Genomic DNA, 20,172 nt, shown 5'->3' on the forward strand with positions numbered 1-20,172 from the left:
TTAGAATTCGAACCTAAAAGCACTAATTTGTAAATCACAGCCCTTTTCTATTAGACTAGACAACATTAATAATTAAAGAGTAACCTTAATTAAGATGTAATGCCTAAAAGATGAAACTATGCCCAATCTGGGCCCAAGAAAAAGTAAATAATATTTATATTTACTTATTCTATTTATTTTAAAAGAGCCACAAATTACCTTCATCTAAAGTCCATGGTTTTGAACTTTTTGAATAAAAGATTTGTCTACTTAGGAAATCCCAATGTAAGCTTTATTTAAATCCTTCATAGCGGAGCAGCAAAAGAACAGAATCCATTTGTTGCTGCAGCTGTCTCTTGTCTGGTCCGTATCTAAACTCCTTGGTGGCATCCTATGACTAGGAAAAGTGTAATTCATTATGTTTTTTTTTCAACTTCATTTTGTAATGCAGCTAATGGTAACCGACCATATTGTTTAATCTCGCTTAATTAATGAAGTGAAAACGATATCATTTTCTTTGCTTTAAGCTAGCCTGTTTTGACGCCAGGATTAGAAATACCAAGTTCAAATGGATGAACAGTTAACTTTTAATTGAGTAAAAACTTTTAGAGCTAAGAAAGTAGTGTTACACGGGTCATATTTATATATATTTTTTTGCCCTTTTTGAAAAGAGTGAGCATGGAGTTAAAATAGGCCCGAAACGGGTGCCCAAGCCCGAACAAACAAGGGGATCAAGCCCAAAGAAAAAACAAGAGCTTAAATTTGATTGCTTGTGGATCATTCTATGATTAAGATGGCACCACAATGTCAATAACGTTGGACAGTTGAGGGTAAGAAAAAAGTATATATTGTTGGAAAGGTGCACACTTTGGCTTTTTTTTTTTTTTTTTTTTTTTGTGTGGACAATATATGTGTCACATGTAATTTGGAAACCTGTTTGTATGCATGCCAAATATATGTGAAAAGTCTTGTGACACGACAAGGCGTCGGTAAAACATAGGCTTTGAGTTCTCTGCAAGAAATTCCTACCACTTTGGCACTATGCATGGAACGGAATATATGGCCTGCTTTTCTTTGTGTTGTTCTAGTAATAAAGACCACATTCTACAAGCGCTCATGTGTTTTGCCTAACTTTGTAGGGTCATCGAATTCAACCCATCTTGTTTTTAAACACCATCCATACATCTATTCCCAAAATGCAAGGTCAATTCCTAAGGCCTAGCGAAACTAGAATCTATGGAGGAGAAAAAAACCATGAAAGTTGAATTTCTTTTAGACCAAAAGGCACCTATGCAGAAGAGATGGGGCTACATGACATATGAAAGAGCCTACGCATTGGCAAAAGAGAATCTCTCCCCTTCTTTTTTTTCTCTCTTCTCTTTTCTCTTGGTGGCTTTGAGAGCAACGACTCGTTCACTATAAAACTGCCAAGTGACTAGCATCCAGTCTTGTTACCTTCGCTTCCTGTCATCTCTTTCTGTCAATTTTCTTTTTGTCACCCTACTTCTGATTCGTTACGCCTCTATGGAAGACGATGAGTATGTTCCGGTGGAAGCCAAGGATTTTTATAAGCGATATAGTGCACGAGCGTTGTCACCAGAGATTGTGGAGGTAAAAGAGGAGATAGAAGAGGAGATAGAAGAGGAGAGCAAAGAAGAGGAGATAGAAGGGGAGATAGAAGAGGAGGTAAAAGAGGAGAGCAAAGAAGAGGAGATAGAAGAGGAGATAGAGGAGGAGAGCAAAGAAGAGGAGATAGAAGGGGAGATAGAAGAGGAGATAGAAGAGGAGAGCAAGAGTTGTAGTACCGCTGCGGGCGGCACTAGCATAGATAGAGTTTTCAAGGATGTATATGTTGCTGTTGGTAAAGATGACACAGATGTTCTGAAATGGACGCTTGATAATGCTGTTTCCCCTGGCACTCGGGTTTTTCTAGTCCATGTCTTCCCTCCAATCACCTACATCCCTACACCTGGTAACACCAATGTACTTGTTCATGTTTCTTTGTGTGTTATATATATGGGATTCTGATCAGATCAGAGTCAGACACATCAAATTGATTTTGAGGGTTTTGATCAGTGATCAAACACATCATGTTTACAAATTGTTTTTTTGACCAAGTTCTTGTTTCTGCAGTCTAGTCTAATCTGTATCAGACTGGATGGTTGTGTTTGCTTCACATGTGCTCTGTTATAAGCTTATAAGAATTGAATTGGTATCACAAAGATATGAAAGGGGTTTACTTTAATATTTTGCAACTTTTGTATGTTGAAGTATCAAATCCTAAGCAATTTTCTTTTCTTTTTTCTCTTTGTGAAATGCTGAGTAGTTGGGAGATTAGCAAAGAGCCAATTGACTGACGATCAAGTGAGATTATACATTAATGAAGAGAGTAACAAGAGGAGGAACCTGTTGCAGAAATATGTGAGCTTGTGCAATGATGCTAAGGTGTGCATTTTACTCTTCCCCCCCACCCACCAGAGCATATGTTGCCAAAAACCAATATATAATTTCAATTTGTCTAATGATGAATGAAAACTTGTGGTTTTCATGTGACTGCAGGTAACAGTGGAGACAATGCTCCTTGATAGCAAGGACACAGCAAAAGCAATTCTTGATCTCATACCTGTTCTTTGCATCATCCACCTTGTCATAGGAACCAAAAGACCACCTCACTCAAGGTATGTTTGCCTGTTTTCTTTTGTTCCACCAACATGAAATTCGGCCATTTGTACCACATTTACTGACGACATACATTGTTAATCACATTAAGTAGATCTCACGTTTCACAAGAGATGCGATTCACAATGTGTTCGATAAGTCTGTTACATGCACAGCAGTGAACTTGGCATTTAACTAACATGGTCAAATTCATGTTGTTCAGGCTAGTGCGGAAAAAATTGTCATTAGGAGAGTTTGTTAGGAAGAATGCGCCGGACTTTTGTGAGGTTAGCATTGTTCATGAAGGCAAGAAGGTGGAGGCCGATCAGCATGTAAATGGCCAGATCACGCCGGCAAATACTCGCCACCCTGAAAGAAGCTTCTTCGCATGCTTTCCAGGCAAGTTCAATTCAGATGCATAAACACTCTCTACTTTTTTTTTTAATATGCAGTTCTTTTTTCTTTTAAAGGGATTTATATATACAGATTACGTACATTACTCAGAAACATTTTGATAGACAGTGCGCTGGAAGACCAAGATTTCTTAAGCAGCAGCAACAGCAAAAGCGGTGACAGAGATGATCAAACTAACTCAGTTATGCACTGTGTAAAATGGGAGGGCCAAAGACTCAAGTTTATGACAGAGATGAAATGGGAAGGTAGAAGACTGGCAAGCTGAAGATGCAGAACAGGACCTGTTAGTTAACAATAATTATAACCCCATATTTGGTTGTTAATTAGATGAAGAATTAGAATTAATAATGCAGAAGACGGAAGATTGAAGATGGAAGGAAAAGCAAGGGAGGGTTTCAAGTTTATGAAACAATCCCAAGTCCCAACAACTCAATGTGGGGGGGACAGTATTTTTATGGGGAAAGAGTCGAAGAGGGTCTAATTATAACAAACATAAAAGAAATTATGTAGGAATGAAATGAGTTCATATTTTTTTTCATGTTGGATATTTATTATGAGACAATCATTTCTATCTTCTCCTAAGTATATATATAATCGATTGGTTTTAAGAAATTCACAATTCTAGAAAATTCTTCACCTTCATCCTCACTTGTATGTATTTCTGTAAATAATTTTTGAAATTGAAATTAAATTAAATACATACAAATGAGGTTGAAGGGGATGAATTCTCTAGAAGGGTGAAATTCTCAGAAACGATCAACTATAGTTGAATACCTTTTATCAATTGGGAATTGCAGAATGAGTAGAGGAATATAGCCAATATTAATGGCTAAATCATATGAATTGCATGTGAACCCTAGAAATCCTGAGAGATGTGCGCCTCAAGTCTACGGTTCCCAAAATGCCACGAGTCCTTGAATAAAATTGAGATATTCACCTAAGAGCATCTCCAAACGAGTAGTTAAATCCTATATGGATTTGAAGGCTGGAAGAGATATGTCAAAAATAACATATCAAAAAGCTTGATGTCAAATATTATGTTAATATTTTTTTATTCATGAACCCCACTATCATTTACTCTCTTTTAAAACTTTATGCATCGTATAAGACCTATTTATTTTTTAAAATATAATAAAATAATATGATATTTGGCATTTGGCATTTGGCATTTTTAACATTTTCCATTTGACATCTCTTGAAGATGCGCTAAGGGAGATGTCAAATACCAAACATCAAATTTAAATTTGATGGCTGATGTGGCAATTTGACATCTTACACAACTTTACACTCAACCCGATATGTCAAATTAAATTATTATTTTATTACATTTTAGTGTTAATTTATTTTTAATTAAAAAGAATAGAAAAGAAAAAATAATAAAATATTCATTTGACATCTTGCTTTTGGGATGTCAAAAATAACATCTCAACCTCCAGTCTTCATTCCACATTAGCTTTGACACATCGGTTGGAGAGTGTGAGATGTTATTTCTAGTCGTTAAATGTCTATGTGGCACTTTTGACATAGCTCTAGATGTGTCAAAAGTGCCACATAGACATTTAACGGCTAGAAATAACATCTCACATGACTCCAACCGATGTGTCAAAGCTTATGTGGAATGAAGGCTGGAGGTTGAGATGTTATTTTTGACATCCCAAAATCAAGATTTCAAATAAATATTTTATTATTTTTTCTTTTCTTTTCTTTTTAATTAAAAATAAATCGACACTAAAATATAATAAAATAATAATTTAATTTGACATATCGGTGGAGTGTAAAGCTGTATAAGAGCATCTCCAAGGGAGATGTCAAATACCAAACATCAAATTTAAATTTGATGGCTGATGTGGAAATTTGACATCTTACACAGTTTTACACTCCACCCGATATGTCAAATTAAATTATTATTTTATTACATTTCAGTGTTGATTTATTTACTACTTCTTAGAATATAATTTTTATATTTTTAATTAAAAAGAAAAGAAAATACTAAAAGACAATCAATTAATTGAAAAAGAAAATACTACAAGAAAATCAATTCATTGAAATATAATTCACAATTCACCACCTCGAAGAATTTTCATTCTAAGTTGAGAATAATATCTATGGGAGTTCTTTGAGTAGAAGATGATGAGAAACTAGTGAAGTTAGATTGGTTTTCACGCTTCTTACTCACTGATTCTTGCGTTTGTAACCACTTTGGTTGGTAGCTCAATTCACTGTAAAGGAAAAGAATTTTTTTTGGTATAAAAGAAGAACTGTGTTTGAGCACAAGTTCTTATATATATATATATATATATATATAGCTTTTTGACGAAAATTAAATGAAAGAGGTGATAAACAAAAATTACATGTACGATAGGAGGAAATGGTTGTGCTTTTAAAAACAATTGTTCAACGGTAGGAAATAAACTGGAAAGAGGAAAAAGAAAAAAAATAAAAAAGGAAAATAATAAATGAAAGTTACAGCCAGTTGTCTTTAAAAAATAATAAAATATTTATTTGACATCTTGCTTTTGGGCTGTCAAAAATAACAGCTGAACCTCCAGCCTTCATTCCACATCAGCTTTGACAATTCGGTTGGAGTGATGTGAGATGTTATTTCTAGCCGTTACATATCTATGTGGCACTTTTGACATATCGGTTGGAGATGCTCTAAGATGTGAAATTGCCACATCAACCATCAAATTTAAATTTGATGTTTGGTATTTGACATCTCCAACTCTAAGAAAGTATCAATTTTTAGACCGACACTTGAAAAAATATCTTCACAAAGTATAATTTCCCTCCGTCAAAACAACAACCCATAAATAGATGAGATGGGAATACTTCCATCCTCCCAGACCGCGTTTTTTCCATACTTAAACAAAAACTAGATCTCCGGCAAAACAAAAAAACACCACTGCAAACGCAAACCGAAACTCAAATCTAATCAAATTCCAATTTGATCCCTTTTTAGGGTTTTCTTTTTCTTCTTCGTTTGGTTTTCTTCTTCGAAACCCTAACAGATCGCAAACCCTAGAACAGTAGCAGAACCATTGTAATTCCATCATTGATGTACGCCTACGACAACAGATACACCGACGTCAACTCCTACCGTGAGCGCCGAAGGTACTACCCTAACTCAATTCCATTGTTTTTCATATCCCTGTTTTGGTTCATTTCTTTTTCTTTTAGAATTTTCGTAATTTATGTTCGATTATGTAATTGTCTATTTTGCAGTGACCTAATGGGTCCAGCGCCTGCGGTGGCTCCGCCAGCGGGCCCCGCCTATGGCCGCGGCGGTGGGGCAGCCCCGTATGCGGGCCCAACGCCTCCGGTCGCCCCGTATTCGGGACAAGTAGCTGGACCGGTAACCGGTCCAGGAGATTTTAATGGGTACCCGCCGTTCCAGCCCCCTTCGGGTCGGTTCAATATTGGGCGAGGTGGTGGTAATGGGAGTTTTGGTGGCAGAGCCTCCAATGGTCATATTGGTGGTGGAAGGGGCCGTGGCGGTGGTAGGGATTTTGATCGAGGCCGTGGCGGTGGCGGTGGCGGTAGGAGCTCTGGTTTTAGCCGCGGTGGAAGTGCGGGTTTTAGCGGTGGGCGTGGATTTGGTGGAAGAGGAGGAGGTAGACATGGTGGGTCATCAAGAGGAGACTTGGATAACATTGTGCTTCCCAAGCAAGATTTTGGGAGATTGGTACCTTTTGAGAAGAATTTCTATGTTGAGAGCTCTTCGGTGAGGGCAATGTCAGAGCAGGAGGTTATGGTGTATCGCAACAGGCGGGAGATTACTGTCGAAGGGCATGATATCCCAAAGCCGATTCAGATGTTTGAGGATGCGAATTTCCCTGGTATTGCCTTGCTGATAAATGCTGTTGAGTATTTTGTTGTTGCTAATGTAGAGGTATTTTTTTGTTTGTGCTAGTAGCTAATTTTGGTGTAATTTGATGTGCTAGATTACTGCCTTGATGCTATTGCAAAATTGGGTTTTGTTGAACCAACACCAATTCAGGCCCAAGGATGGCCAATGGCATTAAAGGGTAGAGATTTAGTTGGAATTGCCGAGACTGGTTCTGGTAAGACTTTGTCCTATCTGCTGCCAGCTTTGGTGCATATTAGCGCACAGCCTCGGTTAGGTCAGTATTACTTACCCTTTCTGTTCAGGTCCCACTCTCTGTCTCCCTGCAATCGACACTGAGTTTGGTTATTCTTTTGTTAAAAACATTCAGTGCCAGGTGAAGGTCCTATTGTGCTAGTATTAGCACCTACTCGAGAATTGGCAGTTCAAATTCAAGAAGAATCTTCAAAATTTGGCTCACGTTCTAATATTAGGAGTACTTGCATTTATGGTGGTGCTCCAAAAGGACCCCAGATACGGGATCTTAAAAGAGGTACTTGTTAATTATTCAGTTCCTTTTGTCAGTTAATAAATGGCAGCCTAGATATGGTAACGGCCTAACTTCTACCATGTGGCAGGGGTTGAGATTGTCATAGCTACACCTGGCCGACTGATAGATATGTTGGAAGCACAGCACACAAATTTGCGAAGAGTGACCTACCTAGTTTTGGATGAGGCTGACAGGATGTTGGACATGGGATTTGAGCCTCAGATAAGGAAAATTGTATCACAAGTACGTTACTTTTACATCATTTATTCTGCTTCGCTGATAACTGCTAAAAATGATATTTTCTTTTTGTTCAAAGATCTAACAAAATAATAAATACAACCGTTAACTGCTTCAGAATGGTTTGTATGGAATTTTATAAATATTATATGATGGACTTACCTGATGTGCTTGACCAGTGATTGTTGTTACTTGAGAGACTTTATACATCTGTTCTTCATTTGATGTGTATCTCTCTGCTAACAAGTTTTTGATGTAAATACAAATTAGGCCGCCAATGTTGACACATTTCAGTGTTCTAAAGTATAGCTTAGGAAGTGTATTTAATCAAGGTTAATTTTCTTACAGACCCGACCAGATCGGCAGACATTGTATTGGAGTGCCACGTGGCCAAGGGAGGTTGAAACTTTAGCAAGGCAGTTTTTACGTAACCCATATAAGGTTTCTTTTACCCCATATTAATATGATATTTTAGCTTGCTTGTGCAGATATACGTCTATTTGAATTGAGACATAACGATCTGATATGAATTGTTTTATTTTTAGGTAATCATTGGATCAGCAAGTCTTAAAGCAAATCAATCTATAAAACAAGTTATTGAAGTTGTGTCAGATGGGGAGAAATATAATAGGTCTGTCTCTTGAGCTCGACTTCTGAATACAGGAAAAGGTTGATGTTTTTGATTTGTGGTTAAATGCTTCAAATTGTTTTGTTGGCAGGCTGATCAAACTGCTCAAAGAAGCAATCGTTGGGAGCCGAATTCTGATATTTGTCGAGACGAAAAAAGGATGTGACCAAGTTACTAAGCAATTGAGGATGGATGGATGGCCAGCTCTATCCATTCACGGTGATAAAAACCAGGCCGAAAGGGACTGGGTCTTGGCTGAGTTTAAAAGTGGAAGGAATCCTATAATGACTGCCACTGATGTGGCTGCGCGGGGTCTTGGTAGGATAACTGTGTGCTAGGATTCTTAGGTGTCATATAAATTTAGGTCTTGAATTTCAAAGATGGCGAGTCGGCCGGCTGCTGTCCAGTTCCTGAGAATATAATTTGTGGTTTGGGTATGAAGGCAGGTGCCATCATTTGTGATGATTGGGACTGTTTATCTTTTCCTATCCTTCTCTAAGCATCATACTTTCTGCTTCACCAAGGGAAGTTGGATTGAGGGGCAATATTGGTATCTCCTACTTGTACAATGTCCCCTGTGATAGAAAACTCTTTGGATACTACCTTATTCTGAAAGCTCATGTTACATGGACACCAGGAGCTAGGTTTCACTGGAATGGCTCGGGTAACTTCCTAATATTGTTTGGGTGGTATGCCATATTATTGTATGCAAGCCATTCTGTTTTTATTGGTCCGGAAAGTCGTGCATATTGTTTTGTATACATGGGGCAGTTGATATTCGTATGGCTATCTCTAAAAGGATAGTTGTCAATTGTTTGCACTAGAGGTTCCTAAAATGGCTTGGCTCCTCCTTTCAAGTGTCTAAGTAACATGGTTGAAGTTTATTGGCCCCCATCCACAGTTATGGAGCTGGTTATCCTCGCAGCCCGGTTGACTCACACATGCTTGTTCATTTGATTGGATATGGGAAGTGATGGTAGTGAAGCTGCTCCTTATCCCTGCTAGGTTAAGGTGGGCACATTTACGTGATGAATGTGTTGTCTTTAATTTGATCTTCAGATCTCAGGGGTGCAGGGATAAGGTTGTTTGCAGTTTTCTCCATGTTTTTTCCCTTGCACATCATTTGGCCTAACTTCTGTTTTGTTTGTTGTAGATGTGAAGGACATAAAATGTGTGATCAATTATGATTTTCCATCAAGCCTAGAGGATTATGTCCACAGAATTGGACGAACTGGTCGTGCAGGGGCAACAGGAACTGCTTTAACCTTTTTCACACACGCAAATGCGAAATTTGCTAGGGAACTAATCAAGATCCTGCAAGAAGCAGGTCAGGTGGTGAGCCCCGCATTGGCTGCAATGTCCCGGTCAAGTGGTAGTTTCGGAGGTAGTTCCACTCTTCTGGATATGGTGGCATATATGTGCCAATTTGTTGTGTTGGTGAATAATTTTGTTTTTTGTTTTTTGTTTTCAAGCAGGCTCTGGAGGGAACTTCCGGAATAGAGGGCGAGGAGGAGGATTTGGGAACCGGATTTCGGGTTCAAATACTGTTCCTATTGGTTACAAGAGACCTTGGTAGAGTCTCTGTATTGCAGCTCAGCTGGCTAACGTATTTACTTCGGTTTGAAACAAGAAAGACAAGAGTGTATTGGAAACATGCTATTTTTAGAGTTATCCTAATGATATGATTTAATTTTATACATTGGAAATTTGTTTCGCTATACCAATTAGTTTTCTTGTCAGTTCTTCTAAGATAACATGAGACGAGTTATGAGCAAACTCAATCATGTCAGCAAAGAATTAAAGTTCACAATTAAGTTGTATTTTTGTCCAATGGGCCTTCATAGCCCAAAACGAAAAGGTTCTCCGTTGTTATGAGCAAACTCTTTAAACTATAACAGCCAGCCCAATTCAGCTCCCTGATAATATCCCCTAAAACCCAAATTTCTGAACAATACTCAGGCCTGGAAAAGGCATTTAGGGTTTGAATTTGAGAATTTTGCTAGCGTCAGTAGCTCATGCACTCCCAATACGTGTATCACACGGACGTGGCCGAGTGGCTGAAGTAACATTGTTCTTGTGTATCACGTACGTGGGCGAGTGACTGATGTAGCATTGTTCACGTACGTGGGCGAGTGACTGAGTGAATGAATATGAATGGAGCTTTGTGTTCAATTATTGAAGTTGAAAGGAGAACAATGACTTTAATTGGATATTACTAGCGCATTGTCCTCTAATAGTAGATGGATATGGTGGGATGGGGTCTGGTCTATTTGAATTTTCAACGTTTGGAAATGGTTAAAAAGCAATGACAACGACAACAATGCCTTTTGGCTTAAGCTTTGTGGCAGAAAATAAAAGAGCACACCAACTCTCCTGTGGACTTTAGAGCCTGGCACTGGCTGGACCAATATGTCTCCATCCAAACATGGTGCCACTTCCTTGAGAGTTCAGAAAGAGATAGGTAGGTAGGTAGGTAGGTTTTGTGTTTGTATTCCAAATAGGCTTTTTATCACAAATGATCCTTGATGTTTACGAAATTATCACGAATGGTCCTTGAGGTTTTTTTGTGACACTAATAGTCCTTAACGTTTGGACTTTTTATCACAAATAGTATTTGCCGTCAAAAATTCTGTTAAGTGTATGATGTGGAAGATAAGTGGAGCCCACATGTACAATCACATCGTGACATGTGGATTAAATAAATAAATAATTTTTTTTTTTTTATGAAAATCCATTAAAAAACCATTTAGAGAGTAGAGAGAGAGAGAGAGAGAGAGAGAGAGAGAGAGGCTAAATGGTTTTTTAATGGATTTTCATTAAAAATATATATATATTTATTTAATCCACATGTCACGATGTGATTGTACATGTGGGCTCCACTTATCTTCCACATCATACACTTAATAGAATTTTTGACGGCAAAGACCATTTGTGATAAAAAGTCCAAACGTTAAGGATTATTAGTGTCACAAAAAAACCTCAAGGACCATTCGTGATAATTTCGTAAACATCAAAGACCATTTGTGATAAAAAGCCTTCCAAATATTTCTAATAATTCCTTGTTTTCTTCACAAATTGCACCTCAAATTTATACGTATGTCATATATATACCCTATAAATCAGGGAGCTTCTTCATTTAGAATTTGAAGTCAACGATTGGTTAAGGATTTCTAATCTCAACCATTGATTAAATGTGTTACATGCAATCCAACGACTGAGATTAGAAATCCGTAATAAATCATTAACATAAAATATTTAATAAAGCATTTCCCCAGCCAGAGTACCAAACAGTAGCTTCACTTTATAGCTATAATCTTCGCGATTCAAATATCGCATTAAGCGATTTCGTCTTCTTAATATAGGGTTTGTATTAAAGAAAAATTGTGTAAGATAAGAGTGAATTAATGGCTAATTTTTAGAGTAAAAGAGGAAAACTAATTTGTATATGCCTATGCTGGGTTGCTGCTCGCACGTCAACTTATTATGCTTTTGTAGAGTCCACGCAGCTGCTGCTAGTTCCTTCCTAATGCTGAGGGCCCCTGTCTCCCAAGTGCTTGCTTATATAGATTCTGTGTTTTTCCTCTCAGTGGTAGGTGGAAAGGTCCATCCATGGTATATATGCTCATGCAATGCAATATAAGTGGAAAGCCATATATACATATATACATCTCCATATATCTATCCATCATCTATAGTGGGTTTCTTTTTCCAACTCAAACCCTAATGGTATAATGGTATTGGTAGGGTCCACCATGGATAATTATGAGCTGGACAACTTTTCATATTACCAGTGTGTGGTGGTGAGATTATTATTATTATTCAATAATAAAATCAGAAAAATAGATGGAAAGGTGGTTTTCTGCTCCTTTGGATCATTGCCCTGATAAGCCAAGTTGCTCATTTTGGAGTCATTTGGTTGCAGAAGAAACCAGCGGCAATGTAATTTTGTCCATCGCATCATCAAACTGTGACCATCTAATCATAAATTAAATAAAAAGCAAAAAAAGAAAACATGACATGACCATCTTTAGTGGAGAGTGGAAGCAAAAAAACACTGTAAAAGGAAAGTGGGAGAGACCCCAGTTTCAGTCTTCATTTTGTTTGTTTCCACAATTCCACTCTGGAGTGCTACCCTCTTTCCCCTCCTATTCCTTCCTATATTTGAAAACGAAAAGTAATGTCTTTATCTGGAACGCATCTACCTCTTCTTTCTGTCAAGGGAGGTGATGTGATGCTCCCAAACACATGGGTTTAGGACAAATGTTGGGGTAATTTAATTTCTTCATAACTTATTGTTAATCTTGAACACGGATGCATGTGCAAGGATTTGCTTAATATGATATCCGAGCTTTCTTTTATAAGTGTGTTCGATTCTCGTTCTCCACTTCTTTGTTATACGACTCTGGTTTTTCCCCTATATCAATTTGATAAACAACGAAAACCAAATACAAAATTAAAACAATAAATTAATATAATGCACGAGACTCAACTCACAAACATCATCGATCTTTGATTAGTGGTTCAAATAATAGAATTGAAAATACGTGTGACTGCAATATCAGGGGCTTAAAACAAATTTTGCTTCGGGAAGATCTATAAAAAGTTAAAATAAATAATTAAAACATGTATAATAATAGCATTTAGTTATTGAATAATATATGTAATATGGGTGTTTGTACTTTGTGGGGGTGGAGGTGGAGGTGGAGGTGGAGGTAGGTGGGGAAGCTGACTCAGGTGAGCATATATCTCAAGTGGATGTCTACTAAGCACCACCTAATCAAGAATATACGTCCTAAATTAATAAAGTTGACCATATTATTGAATTAATTAGTATTTGATTAGACAAGTAAACGGATGATTAGATACGTTTGACAATCTTTCTCACCTTCACTTTCATTTCATGCATGCATTCCACAAGACCAGCACTAATTTATAATATAAAATAATAAATAGGATCATCTTCTTCTTGGATCGATTGTCGTAAAACCTAAAGAACATATCTTCTTCTTGTAAACTAGTTTGACACAAATGCAAAAATAATTAATGAGCAGAAATGTAGAAGTTCTTACTTATGAGGAAAAAATGAAGTATTTTCGTAAAAAGAATAATTTAGTTTTTGGATTTTTGAGTCAGTCAACAAAAAGGAAGATAAATATTGGCCAAAAACTAAAGGAAAATAATAATAATTTAGGACGGGTAACTGGGTCCTCTCCCTCCTCTCCTCCGTCCAGAGTAGAACTTGGGCCATTCTCAACTCACTCAAAATCCCATATATCATCAACTCATGAATCATGTCCTTCTTTCACTTTGTACCATATATATATAACACGATGTGCAGCCTTAAAGGGAAGCACTTATACAAAACAAGAAAATTGGACGGCTGTCTGGCCTTCCATCCCTCACCATTGATTCAAAACAATCGTATAGCAAAGGACTTGTGGTTCGAGTTAACACATTTTATAGGTATATTGTGAAAATAATTGTATGGTAAGGATTGTCGTTTGAGTTAACCTCTACACTCGATGTCATTAAATGTCACGACATTACTTTACAATTACATGAATACTTCAACAAAACTAATAATGTGTAAAATTTTAATTTATGTTTTGATTAGGTCTTCTTAAGTTAGTAGATTCTGATCCAACTCTACCAATTCCAATTTTGGTATTCAACATTTTGTAAACCAACGATTCGATCAAGAAAAAGATACATTGCCGTGGACATAAATAACTTTTGATTTTCATATGAATCGAAGTTTCAAGTTGTAAACTAATCTTCAACCCTTTTTTCTCTTTATCTGTTTTCTTCTCCATGAAAAAAGGGTTGAAGATTAGTTTAAAATTATCTGGTTGAGATCCTGAAAAAATAAAAAATAAAGTTCATAGAAGGCAAAATTGCCAGGTGCGCAGTGCACACATGAAGCACGTGCACTGATTAAGTCACGAGTTTTAGTTGTCCTCCCCGTGACAAAGACAAACTTTATTGTTCAACATTTTTATCATTAGTTTTCTAGAAATTGACCCTATTTCCTATTGTTTGGTCTAAGTATAGTTTGCTTACGGAGCTGATTAAATCGCTAGTAATAATTTCGGTTCACCGAACAATCTGTCACATTCATTTACTAATCATAGTCGGTTCACCGAACAATCAATACTGGTTATTATATTTTTGATAGTTATGAAAATAAAAACCACTAATCTTAGAGAGAGGAGGAGTGAGGTATATATATACTACGTGCAAATCCAAAAGGGTTTGTCACCAACTCAAAGGATTTATATAATTCAATGTGCCTTTTAGTTGATATAAGAGTATAAATGGCTGGTCTAATATAGGTCCCTACAATTTCTATTTTTCAGACATCAATCTATTAATTTTGAAATCCATGTATAAAATCGAAATTCAAATTAAAATGCCTCGTAAGATATAAAAGGTCATAGTACTTCTATATATTTATATTGTTTGCCACCAAACTTCATATAAGTCCACCCAAATTCAAATTAATACTTCCTCATTTATAGCATATCAATAACTCCCATTTTTTTTGGGCATTCCCTCTAATCCCTAAAATTTCGACCAATAAAGAAAATTCTTAAATTTTCAAATAATAAAAAATCCCTCAACCTTCGTCCAAATAAAATATAATAGGTAAATTTTTATCAATACAATATAATGTACCTACAAATTTACTTATATATCTTGTATATATCCAATATGGGTAGGTAAATTATTTTCACAATATACCTATAAAATGTGACAGCTTTAATATACCTACAATAGGTAAATTACAAATTATATTATTGCATAATAGGAAATTATTAGGTAAATTATATCCAAAATGAATTTATAAAAGCTGGGTATATTATTTGAATAATTAGTAAAATCATACCGGTTAACATTATTTTTCATAAAAGAAATAATAGTTACGTCATTTTTTCAACATAAAATTATTTGTACACCATTATATTTATAAAACAATAATATAATAGATAATTAATCACGTATACTTCATAAATAAATAAATAAAAACATTTTTTATTATTAAATAAACCAATTATGTATGTTAAGTCTGACTTTATTGTTAATTTTTTTTTATAAAAAAAACTAAATTAATTCCTACATTCATTTGAAGATCTTTCTAAATTCAATGCATGTCATTAGTTACAATCCAATTAAAAATGTTTCTATATTGGTTCCTACATTAATATACAAAATGCAATAATGGTTTAGTTGGGGGTATTTTAGGAATTAAAAAAAGTACAATAAATTCGATTTTGTGATTGATTAGGTAACTTGCCGAGTTGGATCATGGTCATCCGACTCGACCCGTTACACGACTCGAAACCCGCACGGGAAAAACACGACCCGAACACGGCACGATTATAAACGGGTAATTTTCGGGTCAACCCACCACTGACCCATTTATAAACGGGTGGGTTTCGGGTCAACCCGCCAACCCATTTAATTACCTATTTAACCCGTTTATTAAACGGGTCGTGTCATGGGTCGTGTCAACCCGTTTAATACCTGCCAACCCGCGAAAAAAATTAAAGAAATTAAACCTTCAGCACACCCAATGGGTTTTTCACCCAGCCAATTTCACCCCTCTCCTTGCTCCTTATCCATCTTGGTGTTGATAACTTTGTGATTATATGTTACAACATTTGATATTTATAATGTCTTTATAAACTGATGAGCACTTAATTATTATATTTTTTTCCCTAAATTATATTTGTTAGTAATTATTCCTTATTATTTGAGTTAATTATGTATCTAGGGTTTATGGTTTAACGTTTTAATCCCTAATCCCTAAACTCTAAACCCTAAACCCTAATCCCTAAACTCTAAACCCTAATCCCTAAACTCTAATCCCTAAACCCTAAACCCTAAACTCTAAACACTAAACACTAAACTATAATCCCTAAACCTAAACCCTAAACTCTAAACCCTAAACTCTAAACCCTAAACTCTAACCCCTAAACTCTAAACCATAATCCCTAAACTCTAATCCCTAAACCCTAAACTCTAATCCCAAAAGAAATTTCGTATAACTTATAAAATTTGTATCATGTCACTTTTTTAGCGGATGTGCAATATTGACTAAGTATGCAAAATGGTTTTTCGGAATAATCATTTTCTCAAGATAATTTTTGGCGGTTTTTATTCCTTAGATATCAAATAAGAAAACTTGATTTAATGGGATTTTAGTATGAAGTATATATTGACTTAATGAGCCATCATTTTTAGCCTAAATCGTATTTTGCACTAAAACTGATTTTTCATATTTTGATTTGGTGGGAATTTGATTTTCTAGTATTTTTATTTGAATCCAAATGGGGGGTACTTCCTTATTTACATTGTAAACTTAAGTAAATGGAGTAATATAAAAATAAATTAAAGTAAAAGGACAAAGACTCTATCACTTTGATTAAACCCATTTGCCGTCATCTCCTTCTTTTCTCTCTCCCTCTGTCTGCATCCCTCACCACCATCGCTGCTGGGCTTGCACTCATCTCTGTTGCTGCAGCTTCATCAATACTCCTCCAAGTAGGTAAGAACCCAACTCCGGTGCAGAAGGTAGAATTCTGGGCCATCACTTAGTTACTAGAAAGCTCTGCGCCAGAACCTTCCCAGATTCAGGTTGAATCAGAGGTTCAGCTGGAGCCTTAATTATCTCTTAGGCAGTAAACTTGGTGTAATTTCTGAAGTGTAAAATTTACTAAAAGTTTTTCTTGCACTCAATGTATCTGATTAATTATTAGGATGTATGTGATGATACATCTTCAACGACAAAATTGTATATCACAATACAAAAGATGGAAACATGATTTATACATAAACTATATTTTTTTGTTTTTGTTTTGATTAACATAAACTTATTATGTTTTATACAGATGAATATTTTTGAAGATGGGAGTGACAGTGTTAACGATGGAGCAGCTACAAGTGATGTGCAAGAATCAGATCCAGCTAACAATAACAGTGCCAGCGAAATAAATCAGTTTGGTAAGAGGCGTAAACTCACATCACATGTATGGACTAAGTTTGAAATTCTTCCTATCGATCCAAATAATAAGGTTTATGCCTCCTCCTCATAGTGGTGTTGCATTGTGTGAGAAAATCTATACGTTGTTGACTTATTGGGGGTGGAAAAGAAACTTTTTTCTATGACTTTGGACAATGCATCTTCAAATGATAGTTTTGTTATGTTGTTAAAGGGGCAGCTTAACTTGAAGAATGCACTATTAATGAATGGTATATTTTTTCATGTTCGATGTTGTGCTCACATCCTGAATTTGATAGTGCAAGATGGCTTGAAACACATTCATGATTCTGTGGGGAAAATTAGGGAAAGTATCAAGTATGTTAGAGGTTCACAAGGGAGGAAAACGAAATTCTTAGATTGTGCTGCCCAAGTTTCTTTAGATTGTAAAAAAGGCTTGTGTCAAGATGTAGTCAAGATGTACCCACTAGATGGAACTCCACATTTCTTATGATTGATAGTGCACTTTACTATCAACGGGCATTTCTGCATTTGCAATTAAGTGATTCTAATTACAAGCATTCTCTCTCTGAAGATGAGTGGCAAAAATTAGAAAAACTTAACAAGTTTCTTAAGGTGTTTTATGATGTGACTTGCTTGTTTTCTGGGACTAAATACACTACTGCAAATTTGTATTTTCCTCAAGTGTTTGTGGTGGAAGATACTTTGAGAAAGGCTAAGATTGATTCAGATAATTTCATGAGATCTATGGCAACTCAAATGATGGAAAAGTTTGATAAGTATTGGAAAGAGTATAGTTTGATCCTTGCAATTGCTGTAATATTGGATCCTAGATATAAAATGCAATTTGTGGAATTTTGTTATAAAAGGTTGTATGGTTCAAATTCCCAAGAAATGGCCAAAGTTCGTGATATGTTGTATACACTCTTTGATTTATACATGCAAACACATTCTACGTCTGAATCAGTTGCTGGTACATCAAATACCTCAAATGGTGTTCCTTCTCATGTTGATGACATGATTTCTAAGGAATGCATGGATGTTATGAAGGTAAAAAAGCTATTTATTTTGTTCATAATACATAAAATTTCAGTTTACATTTCACTATGGGCTGATATTGATAATGTTGCCATATTGTTAGGAATTTGATACATTTGAAAGTGAGGAGTTTACCATTTCTTCCCAAAAGTCACAGTTGCAATTGTATTTGGATGAGTGATCGGTTCATAATTGTATATCATTTTGTACCCTTCTAGCTTATGATTTGGTTATGTTTTTGAGTTAAACTTGTGCTTTTAATCCTTTTTGTGTTTATCTTTCAGTTCATTGAGCTTTAGGTAATAATGATGGCTTTAGAGAGCATAATTCATGCAATTCAAGCATGTTAAGGCCTAATTTGGATGAATGGATGAAGAGCTTAAAGACAAACTCAATTTTGGCTACAGTCCCCTGCCAGCCCAGTTTCGTAGGTCATATTGCAAGCTTTGTTTCAACAACCTACATAGCTCGAATGAGGCCACATTCTTCATGAAAGTTGTTCAAATTGGTGTGTACTATAACATATCCAAAATTCAGCCCCATTGGATAAATCTGGAGTCCGTTACCTAGCAAACACAGAACCATGCTCAGGATGGATCTTATCAGCGCGGAAAATGAGTTAGCAATTTGTTTTGGCCTTAACTTCTTCCTCCGACCTTGGATTGGCCCAAATAACATATGGCTGGAAAGAAGACATTCTGAACTTCAATTTAGAGTGCTTAAAGTCCTAATTTGATTAAGAGAAACCCAAGTTGTAAGCCCTTGAAGTTGCTGGTCATGCTGACCTCAGCATGTGCTGGTTGGATGCTTGGTCATGGTGAGCTAGGTATGAGCTATCATTTCTGGTTGGAAGCTTGGTCATGGTGACATGAAGATGAGCTAGGGCTGCTGGTGGGATCTATTGGTGAAGTGCATCAACCAATTCAAGATTTTCTAATACAAGTGCATCACCCAATTTAGATTTTCTAATACAAGTGCATCAACCATTTCAGATTTTATAAAACAAGTGTTGTATGCATTAGCCATATTGAATTCAGATTTTCACTTCCCCTAGGCCTATAAATAGGGAAGTTCTCTAAGCTTGTAAACACACCCCAAGGGGGGGAGCTCTCAAACACTTCTCTAGAGCTCCCTTCCCTTCTCTCCCTCAAATTCTCTTAGTTTTGCTTTCTAGTTCTCAATTCTAGCTTTCCTTTTGCTTCTTAGTTGTAATTTATTTTTCTTTGTAATGTAAATTCTTTTCTTAAGTTTTCAAGTTTAATTAGTTTCCAAGTTTCAATTATGATTTTTGTTCTTATTCATTATGCTTATAAGTTAATATGCTAGTTTGAATGATTGATCACCATTTAGGCTTGCATGTTAGCTATCTTGGTTTGAATTAAGAGTAGACACCATGCTTTAATTCGAATTGAACTATGAATAGGAAGAGTATGTATGGACATTCGACAACAGGGATTAGATACATGCTTGGTTGTTTAAATTGTTCTTCTATGCTTAATGGGTTCCTAATGCTTAATTTTAGGTTAGACAACAAATGATCAAATTAGGGAATTAGGAACACAAGGTTATGACCACACACCATGGCTTAATCATACTTTAGCTAGAATCAATCCATTAATCTAATTGAACTTGGGAACTTATTTGCTTGAGGTATTTCCTTTTTCTTGTTTTATTTATTTCCTTTTTTCATTTTTGTTTTGTGTAGGAGAAATGAATGGGATCATTCAATCACCAATCCTCGTGGGATCGACCTCGCACTTACATACGCTATACTACCGAACGGCTCGTGCACTTGCGAGTATCACAAGTTGAGGATGCAGCTTAATCCATTTTGGTGCAGCTGT

General features: G+C 36.0%; 2 protein-coding genes and 1 pseudogene across 6 annotated transcripts; all 3 read left to right on the forward strand.

Moving 5' to 3' along the window:
- The first annotated feature begins 1,273 nt into the window (after positions 1-1,273).
- LOC110745869 (U-box domain-containing protein 33) lies at positions 1,274-3,633 on the forward strand. Of its 2 annotated transcripts, none has more exons than XM_088252926.1 (5): positions 1,274-1,951; positions 2,306-2,424; positions 2,539-2,657; positions 2,861-3,040; positions 3,160-3,633. In XM_088252926.1, exons 1-5 carry the CDS (start codon positions 1,504-1,506, stop codon positions 3,314-3,316), a joined length of 1,023 nt encoding a protein of 340 aa, XP_088109052.1. In that variant the 5' UTR covers positions 1,274-1,503; the 3' UTR covers positions 3,317-3,633. The 2 variants fall into 2 exon arrangements, with proteins under 2 accessions (XP_088109052.1, XP_021801709.1); XM_021946017.2 differs by having other exon boundaries at positions 1,279-1,951; positions 2,861-3,036.
- Positions 3,634-5,853: 2,220 nt separating this feature from the next.
- LOC110745883 (P-loop containing nucleoside triphosphate hydrolases superfamily protein) lies at positions 5,854-9,988 on the forward strand. 4 transcript variants are annotated; one of them, XM_021946037.2, is made up of 10 exons: positions 5,854-6,162; positions 6,274-6,887; positions 6,993-7,172; positions 7,266-7,427; positions 7,513-7,667; positions 8,010-8,102; positions 8,207-8,292; positions 8,381-8,607; positions 9,443-9,673; positions 9,762-9,988. In XM_021946037.2, the coding sequence occupies exons 1-10, from the start codon at positions 6,107-6,109 to the stop codon at positions 9,863-9,865; spliced, it is 1,908 nt and encodes a 635-aa protein (XP_021801729.1). In that variant the 5' UTR covers positions 5,854-6,106; the 3' UTR covers positions 9,866-9,988. The 4 variants fall into 4 exon arrangements, 2 of the variants coding, with proteins under 2 accessions (XP_021801729.1, XP_021801730.1); XM_021946038.2 differs by having other exon boundaries at positions 5,855-6,162; positions 9,765-9,988; XR_002524887.2 differs by lacking the exon at positions 9,762-9,988 and having other exon boundaries at positions 8,381-9,300; positions 9,443-9,582.
- Positions 9,989-16,752: 6,764 nt separating this feature from the next.
- Positions 16,753-18,509, forward strand: LOC148294579 (zinc finger BED domain-containing protein RICESLEEPER 2-like; annotated as a pseudogene).
- Positions 18,510-20,172: the final 1,663 nt, after the last annotated feature.

The sequence above is a fragment of the Prunus avium genome, chromosome 5 (assembly GCF_965620075.1).
Source record: "Prunus avium chromosome 5, drPruAviu1.hap1.1, whole genome shotgun sequence".
Taxonomy (NCBI): domain Eukaryota; kingdom Viridiplantae; phylum Streptophyta; class Magnoliopsida; order Rosales; family Rosaceae; genus Prunus; species Prunus avium.

What these genes read in the sequence shown, in the direction of transcription:
- LOC110745869 (XM_088252926.1), top strand. Translation starts at nt 1,504, where the DNA reads ATGGAAGACGATGAGTATGTTCCGGTGGAAGCCAAGGATTTTTATAAG. An exon ending in GCTTGTGCAATGATGCTAAG is followed by an intron (nt 2,425 to 2,538) that starts GTGTGCATTTTA and finishes ATGTGACTGCAG; the next exon opens with GTAACAGTGGAGACAATGCT. An exon ending in AAAAGACCACCTCACTCAAG is followed by an intron (nt 2,658 to 2,860) that starts GTATGTTTGCCT and finishes CATGTTGTTCAG; the next exon opens with GCTAGTGCGGAAAAAATTGT.
- LOC110745883 (XM_021946037.2), top strand. Translation starts at nt 6,107, where the DNA reads ATGTACGCCTACGACAACAGATACACCGACGTCAACTCCTACCGTGAG. An exon ending in GATGGGGAGAAATATAATAG is followed by an intron (nt 8,293 to 8,380) that starts GTCTGTCTCTTG and finishes TTTTGTTGGCAG; the next exon opens with GCTGATCAAACTGCTCAAAG. An exon ending in TGTGGCTGCGCGGGGTCTTG is followed by an intron (nt 8,608 to 9,442) that starts GTAGGATAACTG and finishes TGTTTGTTGTAG; the next exon opens with ATGTGAAGGACATAAAATGT.